Source organism: Mobula birostris, chromosome 3, assembly GCF_030028105.1.
Source record: "Mobula birostris isolate sMobBir1 chromosome 3, sMobBir1.hap1, whole genome shotgun sequence".
NCBI classification, from domain to species: domain Eukaryota; kingdom Metazoa; phylum Chordata; class Chondrichthyes; order Myliobatiformes; family Myliobatidae; genus Mobula; species Mobula birostris.
This window is the reverse complement of record NC_092372.1, coordinates 149,306,242-149,325,600: the sequence shown is the minus strand read 5'-3', so window position 1 is coordinate 149,325,600 and position 19,359 is coordinate 149,306,242. Positions and strand designations below refer to the sequence as shown.

General features: G+C 40.3%; 1 protein-coding gene across 2 annotated transcripts in view; it reads right to left on the bottom strand.

Moving 5' to 3' along the window:
• The window catches only part of calcr (calcitonin receptor), a 282,986-nt gene that overhangs the window by 96,521 nt on the left and 167,106 nt on the right, over positions 1–19,359 (bottom strand). For both annotated transcript variants that reach the window (XM_072252000.1, XM_072251999.1), the window contains exon 7: positions 2,859–2,985. In XM_072252000.1, coding sequence (XP_072108101.1) covers positions 2,859–2,985 — 127 coding nt within the window. The remainder of the gene's footprint in view (positions 1–2,858; positions 2,986–19,359) is intronic.

The window sequence follows — 19,359 nt, the reverse complement described above, 5'->3', positions numbered from 1 at the left end:
TATGTTCTATTAGGGATCACACACAAAATGCTGGTGGAACACAGCAGGCTAGGCAGCATCTATAGGAAGAAGTACAGTCGACGTTTCATCAGGACAAATGGTGTCGGCCTGAAACATCGACTGTACTTCTTCCTATAGATGCTGCCTGGCCTGCTGTGTTCCACCAGCATTTTGTGTGTGTTGCTTAAATGTCCAGCGTCTGCAGATTTTCTCATGGCTGGTTAGGGATAGTCAGCATGGCTTTGTGAAAGGCAGGTTATGTCTCTCGAGCCTGACTGAATTCTTTGAGGATGTGAACAAAGCATATTAATGAAGGTAGAACCATAGGTGTGGTAAAAGTGGACTCTAGTAAGGTGCTTGATAAGGTTCCCCATGGTAGACACATTCACAAAGTCAGGAGGCATGGAATCTGAGGAAACCTGGCTGTGTGGATTCAGAATTGGCTTACACATAGAAGGCAGATTGTGGTTGTAGACAGAGCATACTCAGCCTGGAGGTTGGTGGCCAGTGGTGTTCTGCAGGGATCTGTTCTGGGACCCCTGCTCTTTGTGAATTTTATAAATAACTTGAATGAGAAAGATAAAGAGTGGGTTAGTAAGTTTGCAGATGACACAAAGATTGGTGGAGCTGTGGATTGTGTGGAGGGTTGTAACAAGTTGCAGTGGGACACTGACAGTATAAAGAGATGGGCTGAAAAGTGGCAGATGGAATTCAACCTGTAAAAGAGTGAAGCAATTAATTTCAGAAAGTCAATTTTGGAAGCAAAATACAGGGTGAATGGCAAAACTCTTGGCAGTGTGGAAGATTCTTGGGTTCCTTGTCCATAGATGCCTGAGAGTTGTCACACAAATTGATAAGGTTGTTAAGAAGGTGTATGGTGTGCTGGCCTTCATTAGTTGGAGAGAGTGAGTCCAGGAGCTGCAGGGTAATTGTGTTAATTTTTGGTTGCCTCATTATGGGAAGGATGTGGAAGCTTTAGAGAGGGTGCAGAGGTGATTTACCAGGATGCTGCCTGGATTAGAGAACATGTCTTGCGAGGATAGGTTAAACGTGATAGAGTTTTTCCTCTGTGGAGTGAAGGAGGCTGAGAAGTGATTTGATGAAGGCTGCATAAGATGATTAAGAGGCATAGGTCAAGGATTGCCAGTAATTTTTTCCAAGGACAGAAAAGGTTAATATGAGGGAGCATAATTTGAAGGTGATCGGAGCAAAGTATAAGGAAAATGTCAGAAGCACTGTAAGATTTTTACAGTAAGTGGGAAATGGATGGATCACGCTGCCAGGGGTGGCAGTAGAGGCAGATACATCAGATACATTTAAGAAACTCTTAGATAGGTACGTGGATGATAGAAAAATGGGCTATGTAAGAGGAAGGGTTAGATTGATCTTAGAGTAGGATAAAATGTCGGCACAATATCATGGGCCAAAGAGTCTGAATTGTGCTGTAATGTTCTATGATCTATATCTTCTGGATCAGGCTTTTATATCACTTCCTAGGAGTGATTAACTTCATGTATCTTCCTGCAGCCAAGTTGTTAGGGCTTTCTTCCACAGACTTTTGGACATTATCCTCTCATTAGGAGAATTGGATAGTGAGGAAAAATGAGGTATATTTATATAGATAAGACATTTAGCCTTTCATACAAATTATGATAATCATGTGAAGTGATCAACTCAGTCAACTGAGGTAAGTGAATGACAAACTGTGTTGCCATTTATGGCTCAGTCTCAGTTGTACCTGCAAACGTGAGTGTAGAACGTTAAGCTTGTAGGTAAGCTTATATTCCACCTGTACTATTATTTGCACTCCACTGAATCCTGTCCTGTATTTATTCAGAGCTGACACCTGAACAGATAATTTTGTACTTCTCTCAGTGCTGCTCTGGGAATATGCTGTGAATAAATTGACAGCCACACTTTCTATGTTACATTCTGAGTACATTCTCCACTGGCTGCAAAGCACTTTGGGAAATTCCATGGCTGCAGAAAATACTGCCTGATTCACCTCCTTGGTTGCTACAGATATAACCCAACATAATGCATAAATTACACAGAATTATACCAACATTTGTGAGCTTCCTTATGACTTTTTACCTTCTTAGCAAATGGACGAGAAAGACAGTTTTTATACTTAAAGATACTTCCTTTAGGCTTCAGCATATCAGCAAGCAAAATGCCATCGAACAAAATTATTGCAAATACATTGCCTTACAATGGATAACTATTTTAATCAAATGTGTGTGCATATAAGCCATGATTATATAAGTCCTGGGTTATTCATTGATTTACATGACTTGGCATTTGCATCAGTATCATTTAACCCTAAATGTTTACAGCAAAGAGTTACTAATTTATATTGGTGTAATTTTCATTGTCAAACAAAACTTACTTGTGAACTAGAATTTGGTTGTTAACTGAATAATTTACTACATAGAAAATGGTTGCACAATTTGTTTGAAAACACCTTCTACGTGGGCTCTTGCAAGTCCTGTTTATCTATCACCTATGTCAGCACAGTTACTTTGAACCACAGCTTTAAAATTATCATTCTTCTTTTCAAATCTTTCCATGTCTTTATTCCTTTTTCCATTAATAATTTTCTCCAACCTCATAACCTTGCAAGATGTAGGATCACCTCCAGTTCTGCCTCTTGAACTTCTCTGATTAGTGGCTGAGCCTTCAGCTAGCAGGCACTAAAATCTGAATTTATCTTGAAACCTACCTCTTCACTAATCTTTATGCTCCTTCCCTTAAATTTCCTAAAGGAACTGGAAAGCAAATCTTTTATTTTGTCCTGTGAGAGCATTTGTGGAAAAAGCTATACAAATATAAGTTGTTACTGCTATATTAATACTTACGGGGTTTTGAAAGACTACTTTCTTGTCATTGGCCACCGCCATTAATTGAATAAGGGTAAAGGCTGAGTTAAACATGTAGGAGAAGAACAAATTTTTATGCAGTATTATCCTTTGGCAGCTGAGACTCCTAGAAAAGAACAGAGCAGGAGGTTAAAGTGAGTGAATCCATGAAGGATCTCGGCCAGAAACTTTGACTCTTTATTCCCCTCCATTGACACTGCCTGACCTGCTGAGTTCCTCCAGCATTTCATGGGTATTGCTCAAGATTTCCAGTATCTCCAGAATCCCCTGTCTTTTAAGTTAATCGTATACTGTCTGCTGGAGGATTTCAACTATTCACATATTGAACTTTAAAATATTGGCAACATTGTGTCAGGTATTCTTCATGCTTACAATAACAAACCCTCTGTTTGGCTTTTGGCAGACAGCTAAGGAAGAAGTGAGGTATAGTGGGCATTGTTACCTAGCTGAAACTCAGGGAGGAAGCTAGATTGAGAATGGCTGCAGTGGAACTTCCTACCTTCAAATAACCAGGAAATTCACACTTGAGAAAACTCTTTAGAGCTGTATGTTGGAGTGCCTGAGAAAAAGAGTAACTTGGTAAGACTGAATCTGGGTACCAGTAGAGAGATGATGGAACATATCATATGTCTGGAGAGTTGGTTTGGACAACAACCAATCACTGAAGGAGGTCCCTTCCTGAACAAAAAATTTTGTACCTTATGAGATTCACATAGCTCATATTATGATGTTACTCATCTGTTAACAGGATGTTAAATGCAATGGGCCACAGCTATGTTTAGACATTTCATGAGTTCCACCAGCATTTTGTGTGCGTTGCTTGAATTTCCAGCATCTGCAGATTTCCTCGTGTTTGTCCTGAGTTATGATTTGACTACATGTTCTCACAATGTCCTTGGAGGACTCTTGATCTTCAACTTCCCCTTACCCTTCTTACTCATCTCATCCTTGGTGTAATGCAGGGCTCGATCCCTCGTTTAAATGTCTCTTTTCTAAACATCTCACCAAGACCACCCAATATCTTCCCAACAACCTTCCTGCTACCCCTCTACTGACCAAACTGCATAACAAAGACTTCTTATACTTTGACCACAGCATTGGCCCAATTTGGTTCATGGCTGCCAATCATTCTGACATCCCCCTCCTAAGCAGGCTGCATTTAAAATAGGTTTTCAAAATGATTGTTATTGATATGCATCAATGCCTTTCAAGTAAACCATTTTGCATGCACAGGATTTTTAATCTAGGGGTGCTCTTTGACTCAGTATCTTAAACTTATACTATGCCTCTTTCAAATATTTAGGAATAATTTTCTGCATTAACAGACCTATATAAATGAAATATGCATGTTGTTTACTTTCAGTTATCAAAAAAATAAAACAGCAAGAAGTAATGAACAGATCATTATAATTGAAAGTCATTCCATCATATTCTTTTATTTTGATTGTTGTTCATACTGATTATAAAACTCAAATTAATGATTCATTTCCATTTGCAATATTAAAGCAGTGGATTAGTTAACTTTAAAATAAATTCATCATGATAAACAGTCACTAATTATTCAACTTCAGCTTCACATAGTTCCTACTGCAAGCAATGAATCACCAGTGGGATTAATCTAATCATAGAGTAACACACCTTTTGTCTGTATATCGAGTGTTTATCACTGCATTTGTTGTATTGCCAAAGTTTGGGGGAATGAAACTGTAGTCAACAATAACAGAGGAGTTAAGTTTGAGGTAGAGAGTAGTGATATACTTATGAAAGAAAAGAAGGGGAGACAACTTCAACAATCAACAAGTCTTTATAATTTCAGCATATTTAAAAATGGAGTGGAAGTTGGATAATCAGAGTGTAAGTGAAAATAGGATTTTAAAAAGAGAGAGAAAAGCAGGTTTAGACAAGATGAGTTCAGAGTAATTTTTTGCATTCCTTGTACTTCAGACAATAAAAATTGGCCAGTGTCTGAGACCAGAGTGGATGGGAAAACAACCATCTTGGGAGATGTTAAGTGTTTTTTTGGAAACTAATGTGTGAAAGGCAGGTGCAAGGACGCAGTTGGAAAGATTACTGCAGCACTGAACAGCCAAATAGTAGAAAATGTAAAAATACTGTTGTAACAGGGGGAGAATTATTTCCAGAGACAGAGCCTGAGGGAACTAAGAGTAGAAATAGCAAAAAAAAGAGTAGGTTGCAAGGAAGGTCTGGCAATGAGTAGACTAGCAACGTGACCGTTATGACTTATTTGTCAGAAGAACTTATTTGTAGGGAAAGGTTAAGGAAGGACAGGAAGATGTTAAGTGACAGAGGACAAGGTTAATTGAGATAGGGATTGAAATTATATGTAAGATAAGTAACTTTTCTGAAGTTACTATGCCAAATACTGCAGAATCAGAAATAAGCAATACACAATTGAAGTTAATTTATTTCAACTTATCTACAAATGTACTTGGATTAGCTGGTGGCTTTTATAATTGACTGCCTTTACAGGTGAAATCACTTCTATTACACATCTGTTTCCTGTGCAAATATATATCACTTTTGTTTTGTCTACGTTAGAATCCATCTATAACTTCTGCTCGCTGTTTTCTAATCTTTTGGAGCATAGTCTTTTTTTATATTTATACACAACTGCATTCCTTTGTGTCATCTGCAAATTTATTTTATTGAAAACAATATACTTTTCTCATCTGCCATGAGAAACTCATGGGAATTCTGAATATACTCCTGCTGTTCTATAGTAGTTACTGGCTACAGCTGATATCTTTTCCATTTATTATCAGCTTCTGTTCTATATTGCCAAAAAAACTTTTCAATCCAGCCAGTATAATAATTAAGCAACACACATCAAAGTTGCTGGTGGACGCAGCAGGCCAGGCAGCATCTCTAGGAAGAGGTACAGTCAATGTTTCAGGCCGAGACCCTTCGTCAGGACCAACTGAAGGAAGAGTTAGCAAGAGATTTGAAAGTGGGAGGGGGAGGGGGAGATCCAAAATGATAGGAGAAGACAGGAGGGGGAGGGATGGAGCGAAGTGCTGGACAGGTGATTGGCAAAGGGGATATGAGAGGATCATGGGACAAGAGGTCCGGGGAGAAAGACAAGGTGGGGGGGAACCCAGAGGATGGGCAAGGGGTATATTCAGAGGGACAGAGGGAGAAAAATGAGAGTGAGAGAAAGAATGTGTGTATAAAAATAAATAACGGATGGGGTACGAGGGAGAGGTGGGGCATTAGCGGAAGTTAGAGAAGTCGATGTTCATGCCATCAGGTTGGAAGCTACCCAGACGAAATATAAGGTGTTGTTCCTCCAACCTGAGTGTGGCTTCATCTTTACAGTAGAGGAGGCCGTGGATAGACATGTCAGAATGGGAATGGGATGTGGAATTAAAATGTGTGGCCACTGGGAGATCCTGCTTTCCCTTGTCCATTCGTCCCCCCCATCCCTCCCCACTGATCTCCCTCCTGGCACTTATCCTTGTAAGCGGAACAAGTGCTACACATGCCCTTACACTTCCTCCCTTACCACCATTCAGGGCCCTAGACAGTCCTTCCAGGTGAGGCAACACTTCACCTGTGAGTCGACTGGGGTGATATACTGCGTCCGGTGCTCCCGATGTGGCCTTCTATATATTGGCGAGACCCGACGCAGACTGGGAGACCACTTTGCTGAACATCTACGTTCTGTCCGCCAGAGAAAGCAGGATCTCCCAATGGCCACACATTTTAATTCCACATCCCATTCCCATTCTGACATGTCTATCCACGGCCTCCTCTACTGTAAAGATGAAGCCACACTCAGGTTGGAGGAACAACACCTTATATTCCGTCTGGGTAGCCTCCAACCTGATTGCATGAACATCGACTTCTCTAACTTCCACTAATGCCCCACCTCCCCCTCGTACCCCATCCGTTATTTATTTTTATACACACATTCTTTCTCTCACTCTCCTTTTTCTCCGTCTGTCCCCCTGACTATACCCTTTGCCCATCCTCTGGGTTCCCCTCCCCCTTGTCTTTCTCCCTGGCCCTCCTGTCCCATGATCCTCTCATATCCCCTTTGCCAATCACCTGTACAGCTCTTGGCTCCATCTCTCCCCCTCCTGTCTTCTCCTATCATTTTGGATCTCCCCCCCAACCCCCTCCCACTTTCAAATCTCTTACTAACTCTTCCTTCAGTTAGTCCTGACGAAGGGTCTCGGCCTGAAACGTCGACTGTACCTCTTCCTAGAGATGCTGCCTGGCCTGCTGCGTTCACCAGCAACTTTGATGTGTGTTGCTTGAATTTCCAGCATCTGCAGAATTCCTGTTGTTTGCGTAGTATAATAATTAAGGTCACCTTATTCATGCAGATACAGTATGTTGCCAAAAAGATCTTACTTTTAATACAGAATTGTTGGATCTGGTGATATTGATCCAGACATTCTTTGATAGTCAAGAGTGAACATAAAACTTGGTAGTTATGGCCATTTCTTTAAGCATTACAAGAACAATGAATAAACAAAGAAAAAGAAGTAGTGGTTGTCTCATACTCAGACTCGAGATAACAATATTCCAGTGATAACAATTAATCTACAAAATACTCAGATTCAAGTGTCAGGACACCTGATGCAGAAAAAATTGAGAATCTTCTAGAAAATACAGTATCAGCTATACTACAATTACTAGACTATCACTTGGTATGTCACCAAAGACGCTCACAAATTTCTACAGGTGTACCATGGTGAGCACTCTAACTGGTTGCATCACTGTCTGCTATGGAGGGGCCACTGCACAGGACTGGAAAAAGCTACAGAAATATGGGAATCTGCTGTCATAGGCACTAACCTCCCAAGCATCGAGGACACACTCAAAGGCAATGGCTCAAAAGGATGGCATCCATCATTAAGGACCCTCCAGGCTACCATCAAGGAGGAAGTACAGAAACGTGAAGGCACATACTCAGCGTTTCAAGAACAGCTTCTTCCCCTTGCCATCAGATTTCTGAATGGACAATGGACCCATGAACATTACCTCAGTAGTTTTTTGGCTCTCTTTTATGCCCTATATATTTAATTTAATTTTTAATATATACTTCTTACTGTAATTTATGATTTTTTATTATTAGGCTGTATTATGTACTGCTGCCACAAAACAACAAACCTCAGACATATACCAATGATATTAAACATGATTCTGACTCTGAGGGAATTTTCTGGGCAATTACACTTATACATGTGGTTATATAAAAATGATAAGCAAACATGGAAAGTTAAGCTAAAGAAACATACTAGAAAACAAACAATTCTACACCCTAGTCCAACAGGATGCTCTTCAGAGTGTGTTGAGACACAACAATTAGAAATTCAAAGAACAATACTTTGGGTGGTGCTGGGTACCAGATTGTGAGGGTAGGGGTAGTCATGAAATTAGGAGGGAGTTGGGTGGGGGTGCACAATCATGGTGTTTAGTGGGGGTCTAAAGATGCAGAGATTTGATTACCCGCAGGCCTCACTGTTCATTGCTAGAGTATAAAGACTAGCCTGCTTTGGACATACTCAGTGGTGATCACTCCCTGGAAAATGTGGTTCAAGGTCCCATGCAATGCTCCAAATAAAGCAATAAAATGGGAAGAATTACTTCACCCTTCATAACCCTGATGCTAAAATCACATCAGAATTTCAAAGACAATTCATGAACACAAATCCAAATCCAAAAAAGTAGCAGGCTAATTACAAGGCAGCACATTAACTATACCCCGAGTCTCTAAACTCAATGCAAATTGGAGTGTCCATTAATTACTTTCTTTGAGAAGCAGGAACATGTCAGGAATCAGCCAATGGAATTACAATACAAAGATACAGCTACAGAAGAAACAACATGTTCCTTGCTGAAAGGTATTCTGCACTTGTACAGTTAGCTGCCAGCTTAGAAAATAACAAAATCTAATCTGAGCGTGCACATTTTTGCCAATAGCTCTGCAGAGAACAGCTGACATTTCTCCATTTGTGCTGGCAGGTTTCAGGATGCCCACACTAAGACCCTGCTCTACCATCCATTTCTCCTCATTTCTCCGTGTAATCCACCACTGAACTTCACATGGAACCAGTGGTGGAGCAGCAGTATGTTGAGATTCCCTGTCTGTACACCTGGGGATTCATCTCTTGGAGCCTGTATCAGGAATCACAAGTCTATATACTGGAGAGCAGATTCCAGGGCTGCGAGGATGAATAAGTTACAATTTTTAAATATTTTTATATTTGGATTTTTATATTTTAATAACTTAAGTGTTTTACATGCTCATATTTATTTATCCTTTTATGCAAAGCAAAGCCAATTTTTTAATTAATTATATTATTTTTGATCATTTTCAAAACTTCTGATTGTCAAAGGCTTCCCTTGAACTTTCTTGCGTGAAGCTTCTTCAGGCCAATGATATTCAAGGCCCACTTGCTACCCAGGGCCTTACTTTTCAACACTGGTGCATTCTGGGCCAGGAAGATGAAGGGAAGGTGAGCTGTGACAATGGGCCATTCATTCAGATCATGTACTCTGAACTAAAATACAAATAAAGTCCTCCAAAGCTCCTTTTCAGTATCTTGCAGTATTTTGTTTTACCTGTTGTACATTGAAACTGAAACAGTGAAATAAATGGATGCAAGTTAATGAGTATTTTGGGCTTGAGAGCCATTAAATATGACACACCAGAATACTGCCAAAGACACTAGCTAGGTGTGAATAAGATAGCCCCAGACACAATGCTCGGGTGCGTTACGCTCCCACCATTCCAGAGGTGATATGTCACCTACAGAGTTGAAGGATGCATTTATGGAACTTGACTGAATATTCTTTAAAAATCTAAGTAAATAGCATCCAATAGACAACTCATCAAGTTTGTAGACTCTATGTAAACGTTGGTTTCTCAAACAATTTTATATGTTTTGTTGGACAGTCTGTTCTATTGCATCTTCTGTATATTAATGATAACTAGCAGATAGAACCTCTGCCCAATTTTTGGAAATATTGAGTGTCCCACTATTTATCTAATAGTAAAGTTGATCCAACAGCTTTGTTATTTCCCAATTCATAGTTCATTCCTCTCCTAATTAGATTCAGTTTCATTATAGTCCATTGAATTAAATATCAATTACTGCTTTACTGGAGGAACAGTCCAATGTGGTCTTTATTGTGCAATTCCATGAGACAAATTTCTGCTCACTGATGGCATCTTCATGCCTAACATTCCCGCTACCCACTGCCCCCACGACTGCAAGTGTTTTCTATCCTCAATCATCACAGTGGAAGACTGGTCCAGAAAACACTCTGACTTTCACAGAAATTATGGTTCAAGTGTTCAGTCAAATTTGTTTGTTGAATCAGAACTGAATGTATTTCATGAACAAGTTCTTTGTAAAAGTACTGCTTTATTTCTTTCTTGGATTACAAGTTATTTCAGTGATAACTTGATGCACCAAAACAAGTTTATCCCAAAACACACGTTTTCAGTGTTTGATGAACCATTTGTGAGAACAGGTTTCATCCAGTATTTCCCATGCACCCATCACCAATGACACGGACGTGTGACATCCCTGACAGTTTTGGTCATAGTCCACTGCATCCGACTTCAATTGCAAGTAAGGCCAAAGACACAGATCTGTTGCTTGATTTCAGCAAAAGCAGGAAGTTCAAAACAAAGAATGCTGAAAGCACACGGGAGTTCGAGGAACATTAGTGGAAAGAGAATAAGTGTTAACGTTTCAAGTCAAGGATCATTCATCAAAAATGTAAAGTAACAAGATCAGCAAGTTTTAATTTGAGGAAAGTGAACAGAATAGAGGGAAGGTCTGCCATGGAGGCAGATCAAAGTTATAGTAACAATTACTTTTAAAAACAGAAATCAAGTGAAACAAATATACAGCACATTTCTGAGTAAAGAGGGCTTTATTGAAATTGTTAAACTTGACATTAAATCCGTGGTTGTAACTGTAGGAATATGTGATACCATTCCTTAAGTTTACATAGAACATAGAACACAGAAAATCTCCAGCACATTACAGGCCCTTTGTCCCACAATGTTGTGCCGACCATGGAACTTACTCTAGAGACTGCCTAGAATTTCCCTAGCACATAGCCCTCTATTTTTCTATGCTCCATGTACCTATCTAAGAGGCTCTTAAAAGACCCTATTGTATCCACCTCCACCACTGCCACCGGCAGTGCATTCCATACATCCACCCACCAATCTCTGTGTAAAAAGCTTAACCCTGACATCCCTTTGGTACCCATTTCCAAGCACCTTAAAACTATGCCCCCTTGTGTCAGCCATTTCAGCCCTGGGAAAAAGCCTCTGGCTATCCACATGATCAATGCCTCTCATCATCTTATACACCTCCATCAGGTCACCTCTCATCCTTCGTTGCTCCAAGGAGAAAAAGCCAAGTTCACTCAACTTATTCTCATAAGGTACAGCATCCAATCCAGGCAACATACCGGTAAATCTCCTCTGCACTATTTCTATAGTATCCACATCCTTCCTGTAGTGAGGTGACCAGAACTGAACACAGTACTCCAAGTGGGGTCTGACCAAGGTCTTATATGGCTGTAACATTACCTCACGGCTCTTGAACTCAATCCCACAGCTGATGAATGCCAACACACCATACGCCTTCTTAACAACACTGTCAACCTGCACAGCAGCTTTCAGTGTCCTATTGACACGGACCCCAAGACCTCTCAGATCCTCCATACTTCCAAGAGTCTTACCATTAATATTATATTCTCTCTTCAAATTGGACATACCACAATGAAGCACTTCAAATTTATCTGTGTTGAAGTCCATCTGCCACTTCCCAGCCCAGTTCTGTATCCTACTGTGTCTCGCTGTAACCTCTGACAACCCTCCAGACTACCCACAACACCCCCAACCTTTGTGTCATCAGCAAACTTACTAACCCACCCTTCTACTTCCTCATCCAGGTCATTTATAAAATTCAAAAAGAAGAGGGGGGTCCCAGAACAGATCCCTGTGGAACACCACTGGGTACTGAACTCCATGCAGAATACGAACCATCTACAACCACTCTTTGTCTTCTGTGGGCAAGCCAATTCCAGATCCACAAAGCAAGGTCTCCTTGGATCCCATGTCTCCTTACTTTCTGAAGGAGCCTTGCATGGGAAACCTTATCAAATACATTACTGAGCCTTGCATAGGGAACCTTACAAATGCCTTTACATGGACTATCAGTGGAGGCCAGAGACATAGTGGGTTGAAGAATTAAAGTGACAGAGAAATGGAAGATCATAATTGCCTTTGAGAATTGAAAAGAGGTATTTTGTACCTAGTCTTTGTTTCATTCCTCTGATATAAAGGGGATCATGTACAATGCACTGAATCGAAGGATGTGTGAATGAATTGCTGCTTCATCTGGAAGGACTGCAGGGATCCCTAGATAGAGACAAAGAAAGAAATAAAAGGCAAGTATGCATCTCCTACAGTTGCACAAGGAGGGGCTATGAGAAGGGGAGTGTTTGTTGGAGATGGAAGAGTGGGCCAAGGATTTGGAGATGGAGTAGTCAACTTGGACTGATGAAAGGGGAGAAGAAGGTGGGATTTGAGATCATTGGTAGATTGGAAGATATGAAGAAGTCAGAGATTATAAGTACATAAAAGTAGACACCAGCAATTTTTGCAGACAGGCGACTTCTTTGTCCACAAAATAATGTTTTCTTTTTTTTTCATGTCTCTCTTTTCTTGTTAAAGTAGCCGGGGGCCTGTTAGAGTCTGTCATCTACAGCTACAGCTCAAACTATAGTTCTCCACGTGGTGGGTTCTTGTTCTTGGACTTGACATGTGGCCTGGCGTTTTGATACCCCCAGGTTCAGCCTGGAAGACGTGTGTCTTTGGGGGTGCGGCCCAGTGGATAACCCAGTTCTTCACTGATGTCGCCGACTGGAGCGCAAAGGGAGATTGAAACACTGAGAGAGCAGGTAGTGTGCACTGCTGTCAGAAGGCCCATGCACTTCAGCAATCTCTGTCTCTCTTGATGGTGAGTGAGAGTCTGTTGGTCCTCGTGTCAGGGGACTCGGACAAGTGACATGGCAGATTGTAACATCGAAACAGAGAGCTGCTGGTCTCCCACTCTGGGTTGTTGCAGGAGCAATATCTCTCCCTCACCAGTGAGAGAGCCTGTCTGAGATGTCAAAGCACTGCGACGGACAGTAGTTTTATTGATGGACTCAGAACATGGTCTCTTTGGAGGCTTTGCTATTGCTTGCAAGGTGAATGTTGGTGGGGGGGGGGTCAGTGCTTTTGCTTGAGCATGTGGGGAAGGGGTGACGGGTGATACTTTTGCAGTTGCTTGTGAGTGGGATGGGCAGCTTTGGGGGTCTAATGTTTCTGTCATTCATTCTTTGTTTTTTTTCTCTTTTGTGGATGTCGCAAAGAGGAGGAACTTCTGGTTGTATACTCTATACATTCTCTGATATTAAATTGAAACATTTGAATCATTTTGTACTTCAAAGATAGTAGTAGTGTTATGTCCTTCCTGATGTGGTTTGTTATCTCATTTCTAATTACTAGATCTCACTGCTTACTTGTAAGTTCATAGCCTTTGTTGATTACTTGTTAATGCATTGTTAAGCAATTAGCTTTCAACATGAGGTCAGCTAATTTATATTGCTTGTACATTTCACTTAGTCTGTAATAGTTAGAAGCACTCTGTTAGAAGTCGAAGGAATTTCAATCAATATTTGAATCTATCTTTTGTGAAAATGCCGAGAAGTACTGACCTTTTACATCAGCCCTCAGGGTACTGTAGCGCATTGGTGAATAATAAAACTGTCTTCAAACTAGGGACTGGAATTTATCTATCTGCTTAGCCTAAGAAAACAAAGAAACTCTGAAGAGAGTGCAGAGTAAGTGGTCAGGAGTTCAGTAAAGAGTGGTGGGAGAAATCAGATATCATCAGTCATCAGGGAGAGGTGAAGTGGAAACTGGAAATGCATTGGAATAACTTGGGAAAATGGCATTAAATTGGAGAAAAGGGGAGGGGGTATTGGATCAGTACACGATGATTAGATTATAGAGTAGAACAGGAGGGAAGGCAAGGATTAAGGATGAAGGCAATTGATCACACATAAGCCTCCTAGTTTAGCAGAGTGGTGTGAAAAACATGTTACCCTGGAAGTAGTCAATTGGGGTTTCTCCTTAGTTAATGTGATTCAAATCTTGCTGCAATGGCCGAAATAGAGCACTGCATCGGAACTGATGATGTGCTTTGCAATCCTAAATGCAAAATTACATCAGCATTCCAAGGATAATTCATGACATGTAGAACCCAGTCAATTTTTCTGAGTGACAAGAAATGATAGGCAAATGATTTTTATTGTACTTCAGTTACAAAAATTTGATTTTCACTAACATATCTGTGCAACAAGCACCAAATTAGAATTATATTTCTAGGGTTTATTTTGAGTTATTTAAAATGGTTGTTTCAAGAGATTTAGAAACATTAAACATTTTATTGGTATGCACTAGCCAGTTTCTTGCCAAAATATTTTTTTAACTGTGCTTTGTACCTACGATATAATTTTAAAATCTCAAACACTGGCAAATTGGCACAACCAGTAAAACCACATCTTGTTTGTGAACTTGATGAGGCAGTGTGGCCAATTTTGTGGGTAAGATTAGGTTCCAAATCAATGTTTATTAAGTCAGCACTAAAGACTGTAGAAATTCTAATTACATTTAGGGGAAATTACATATAAAATTCTTCAATCTTTTGTGTTGCCATGGACAATTTCAGCGATAATTAAGAAAACTTCACAGCCACTTTATTTCTGGAGTTTCAATAATATTGCTATTTAATTATAGATGCAATTGTTACTCTAGCCATTCAACAGATTATTTCAATTGACTTCATCATTGAATTTTAGCCTTTAGAAGTAACAGATGCAAAATTAACAGATGAAAAAGTATTTTTTGTACTTTTTGCTATTTTATGCTGTTATCCCTTACAAAGTGAAACCAAGTAACAGAGGTGACTCCAGGGCCTCACTCCCAGATGAGCTCAATGCTTTCTATGCTTGCTTTGACCATCAAAACATGGAGGAACCATCACAAACTCTAACAGCCCTCAATGACCCTATGACTTCAGTCTCTGAGGTCAACATGAGAGTGTCCTTTAGGGGGGTGAATCCAGTGAAAATATCCAGCCCAGATAGGGGACCTGGCCAAATACTAAAGACCTTTGCTGAACAATTGTCTGGAGTGTTCACTGAAACGAGATAACCTGCAGATGCTTGAAATCCAAGCAACGCACACAAAATGCAAGAGGAACTCAACAGGCCAGGAAGCATCTATAGAAAAGAGTAAACAGTCCACTGCAGTCCTGATGAAAGGTCTCGGTCTGAAACGTCGACCCTTTTGCATAGGTGCAGCCTGGCCTGCTGAGTTCCTCCAGCTTTTTGGGGACGTTCACTGAGATGTTTAACCTCTCACTTCGGTAGTCTGAGGTACCCAACTGCTTCAAACAGGTCTCAGTCATACTGGTGCCTATGATGAACATGGTAACCTGCCTCAATGACTATCATCCAGAGCATTTATACCCACAGTGAAGAAGCATTTTGATTTCTTGAACTTCTGGTACGCACCCCCCCCCTTCACCATTCCCCATCCCCTTTTCCATTTCTCACCTTATCTCCTTGCCTGCCCATCACCTCCCTCTGGTGCTTCTCTCCCCTTTTCTTTCTTCCCTGGCCTTCTGTCCTCTCCTAATAGATTCCCCCTTCTCCGGCCCTGTATCTCTTTCACCAATCAACTTTCCAGCTCCTTACTTCGCTCCTCCCCTTCCTGGTTTCACCTATTACCTTGTGTTTCTCCCTCCCATCCCCCCACCTTTTAAACCTGCTCCTCATCTTTTTCGCTCCAGTCCTGCCAAAAGGTTTTGGCCCGAAACATCAAGTATACTTTTTTCATAGATATGACCTGACCTGCTGAGTTCCTCCAGCATTTTGTGTGTGTTACAAGCATTTTGAGAGGTTGGTGATGAAATACATAAACTCCTGCCTGAGAAGCAAATCGGATCAGTTCCAATTTGCCTATTGCACAATAGCTCCACAGCGGATGCCATTTCGTTGGCTCTTCACTCAACCCTAGAGCACATGGACAGCAAAGGTGCTTACATCAGGATGCTCTTTCTCAAGTACAGCTCGATAATCAGTACAAACATCCTCTCCAAGCTAATCAAAAAGCTTCAAGACCTTGGCCTTAATACCTTCTTGTGCAATCAAATCCTTGATTTCCTTACTTACAGAACACAGTCAAGTTCAGATGGACAACAGCATCTCCTCCACAATCTCCATCAGCACAGATGCACCACAAGGCTGTGTGCTTAGCCCCTTTCTTTAGTTGCTTTACACTTATAACTGTAAGGCTAAGCACAGCTCCAATGAGATACTTAAGTGTGTTGACAACAGGAGGGAGATTGAAAATTTGGCCGTGTGATGCCACAACAACAACCTTTCATTCAAAGACAGCAAGACCAAGGAGCTGACTATTGACTTCAGAAGGAAGAAACTAGAAGTCCATGAGCCAGTTCTCATTGGAAGATAAGAGGTGGAGTGGGTCAGCAATGTTAAATTCCTCAGTGTTATCATATCAAAAGATTTGTCCTGGCTCCAGCACATAATTGCCATAATGAAGAAAGCATGGCAGAACCTCTATTTCCTTAGGAGTTTGTGAGATTCAGTACGATATCTAAAAATTTGACAAATTTCTATGGATGTGTGGTGGAGAGTATATTGACTGGCTGCATCACAGCCTGGTTTGGAAACACCAATTCCCTGCAACAGAGAATCCTTTCAAAAGCAGTGGATACGGCCAGTCCACCATAGGTAAAGTCCCCTCTTCCAATGAGCACATCTGCATGGAGTGTTGTCACAGGAAAGCAGCATCCATCATCAGGAAAGCAGCATCCATCATCAGGGAACCACACCATCCAGGGCATGCTCTCTTCTCACTGCTGCCATCAGGAAGAAGGTACGGGAGCCTCAAGACCCAAACCACCAGGTTCAGGAACAGTTATTACCCCTTAACTGGCTCTTGAACCAGTGAGGATAACTTCACTCAACTTCACTTGCCTTATCACTGAACTGTTCACATAACCTATTGACTTACTTTCAAGGACTCTTCATCTCATGTTCTCAATATTTACTGATTATTTATTTATTTATTTTATTATTATTTTCACTTTTGTATTTGCAGTTCGGTGTCTTTTGCACATCAGGTGGTTGTCCACCCTTTTGGGAGTGGTCTTTCATTGATTCTTTATTGGTTCTTGGATTTACTGAGTATGCCCACAAGAAAACAAATTTCAGGGCTGTACATGGTGACATACAGTATACAGTATGTACTTTGATAATAAATTTATTTTGAAATTTAAACTTTTATTCTGATAATATTCCTCAGGTTGGCAAATTCTACACATTACATTATTCAAGGAGGAAACTATCTCAAGAGGAATCTGGATGACAAGCTGCCTATTGCTATTCTGTATTGTCAGGTTCTTGTGCATTTAAAGTTTATGTCAATATCTTTGTATAGAATTCTGCTTGAAGCATACAGAAGCAATTAAATAAATCAAGCATAAAAAAAAGTCCATGCAATGTTTAATGTTTAAAGACTGCCATTGGACATTAAACATCCAGCAAACAGTAACTTGCACATTGATTATTTAACAAAAGATCCCAGCATGAACTGGTACATATTTTTTCAGATGTGCTGTTACATTTTGTGTCTTTCCTCAAATTTACAGGTTTCATATTTCACTTCAAAGTTTCCGTCCATTTGTTGGCAAATGACTGTTTATTGGATAATTATAAATGGAAACTTCACATAAAATTTAAATGTACCTCACCCATGCAATGTGAGGGCGGTGGATTACCTTGGCATATTTCTATGTTGTCTTTGGCCAACTAATACACAGAAAAGAGTTAACTTTGTAGCATTGACAAAATGAAAGTCAAGAGGATTCCATTGAATTTTTTTTTGTTGATGTTTAAAGTCTCTGTCATCCCACAGAGAAACGAAAAGTTTTTTTAATGACTGACATTGAATTAATTATATAGTTAAAGCAGCGATGACGGATATTCCTTTTGTGCTTGATGCTAAGCCACACCTCTCCTCACTTTCACATCAGATGTGCAGTCTGACACTCCATCCAAGGACAATGGTAATATTGGTGTACTTCCTGCAACAGGATGTAATGAGGCTCATAGTTGATGTAATGTGCTCATGTTTATCACTCCTGGCCAGAATCTCTTTCCAGGTTAGTTTGCATCTTTTGTTTATACAGCTGAGCCACACTAAGAGATTTTAGAGCTGATTACCAAATGATCAGTCAGAGTTTTAAGAATGAACAGTACCTCATTACTGTTTAGTAATTTATAGTATGTTTATTACTATAACAAAATAACAAATTTCATGTCATGTGCTGCAAGTCAGTGATAATAGATCTGATTCTGATTCCAACTCTGAATGAGAAGGAACTGAAGTGCCAGAGAGTTTTAGGAACTTAGTTCAAAGAGTTTAGGACTCGAGCTCAAATGGGGACAAGGCTTTGGGAGCCATAATTGGAAGATTGCAGAGATCCCATGGGTTATTGGGCTGTTTAAAAGGGGTGAACTGGTAATGGATTGTCAACTTGAGAGATTGGGATTTGGTGAGAGAGATCCAGTGGGGCCGTGGAAAGGAATGGAGCCCAGAATCAAAGAACATTAAGTCACTTATAAAAGAACAAGTAATGCCTTGAGGAAAACATTTTATGGAGTGTCATGTTCTGGAATTCACAATAAGTGATGGAATCCATTTCAAGCAGTTACTTTGAGAAGGAACTATTGAGCACTTCATGCAAAAAAATGTGGGAATATACTGGGGAATGTGTATAGGAAGTTAACCCCAGGATAGTGGACCAAATGTCCTCCTTCTAGGATACATTCTAGGCAACAAGTATTATAAAATGTATCTGTATAAAAGACTCTATTCCTGGATTATTTCATCATTTGTATATTTATGTTGACCTTCCATTTCAGAGTTCACTGAATTTGATATAGTAATAAAAAGCCCTCTGCCTGCTTTCTGTGAGAAACTGGGCTGTTCCCAGTAATCAGAAGTCTGGATAGCTTCTGCAGGTTTTCTCTTGTCCGGATAGCTTTGCTCATGTTTTGGTTTCTCTGCTAGAGGTAAAGCCAAGCTGTTCAGTACCCAACCCAGAAAAAAATATCTTAAGTTTTGTAACTCCAAAACGTAAAAAAAACTGAAAGAAAAACAAAGAGGCCAAGAGATGTGAGACTTAGTTTGTTTTTTACTGTAAGCAAGACACTGTTTTCTCTGCTCTTGTTATCTTTCGGATGTGTTGGCATCCCTAACAGTGCATGGGGAGCTAATCGATTTGTTGACCTATCCCAGGCCAGCAGACAAAACTTCAAGGCAACACCTTCATTTTAA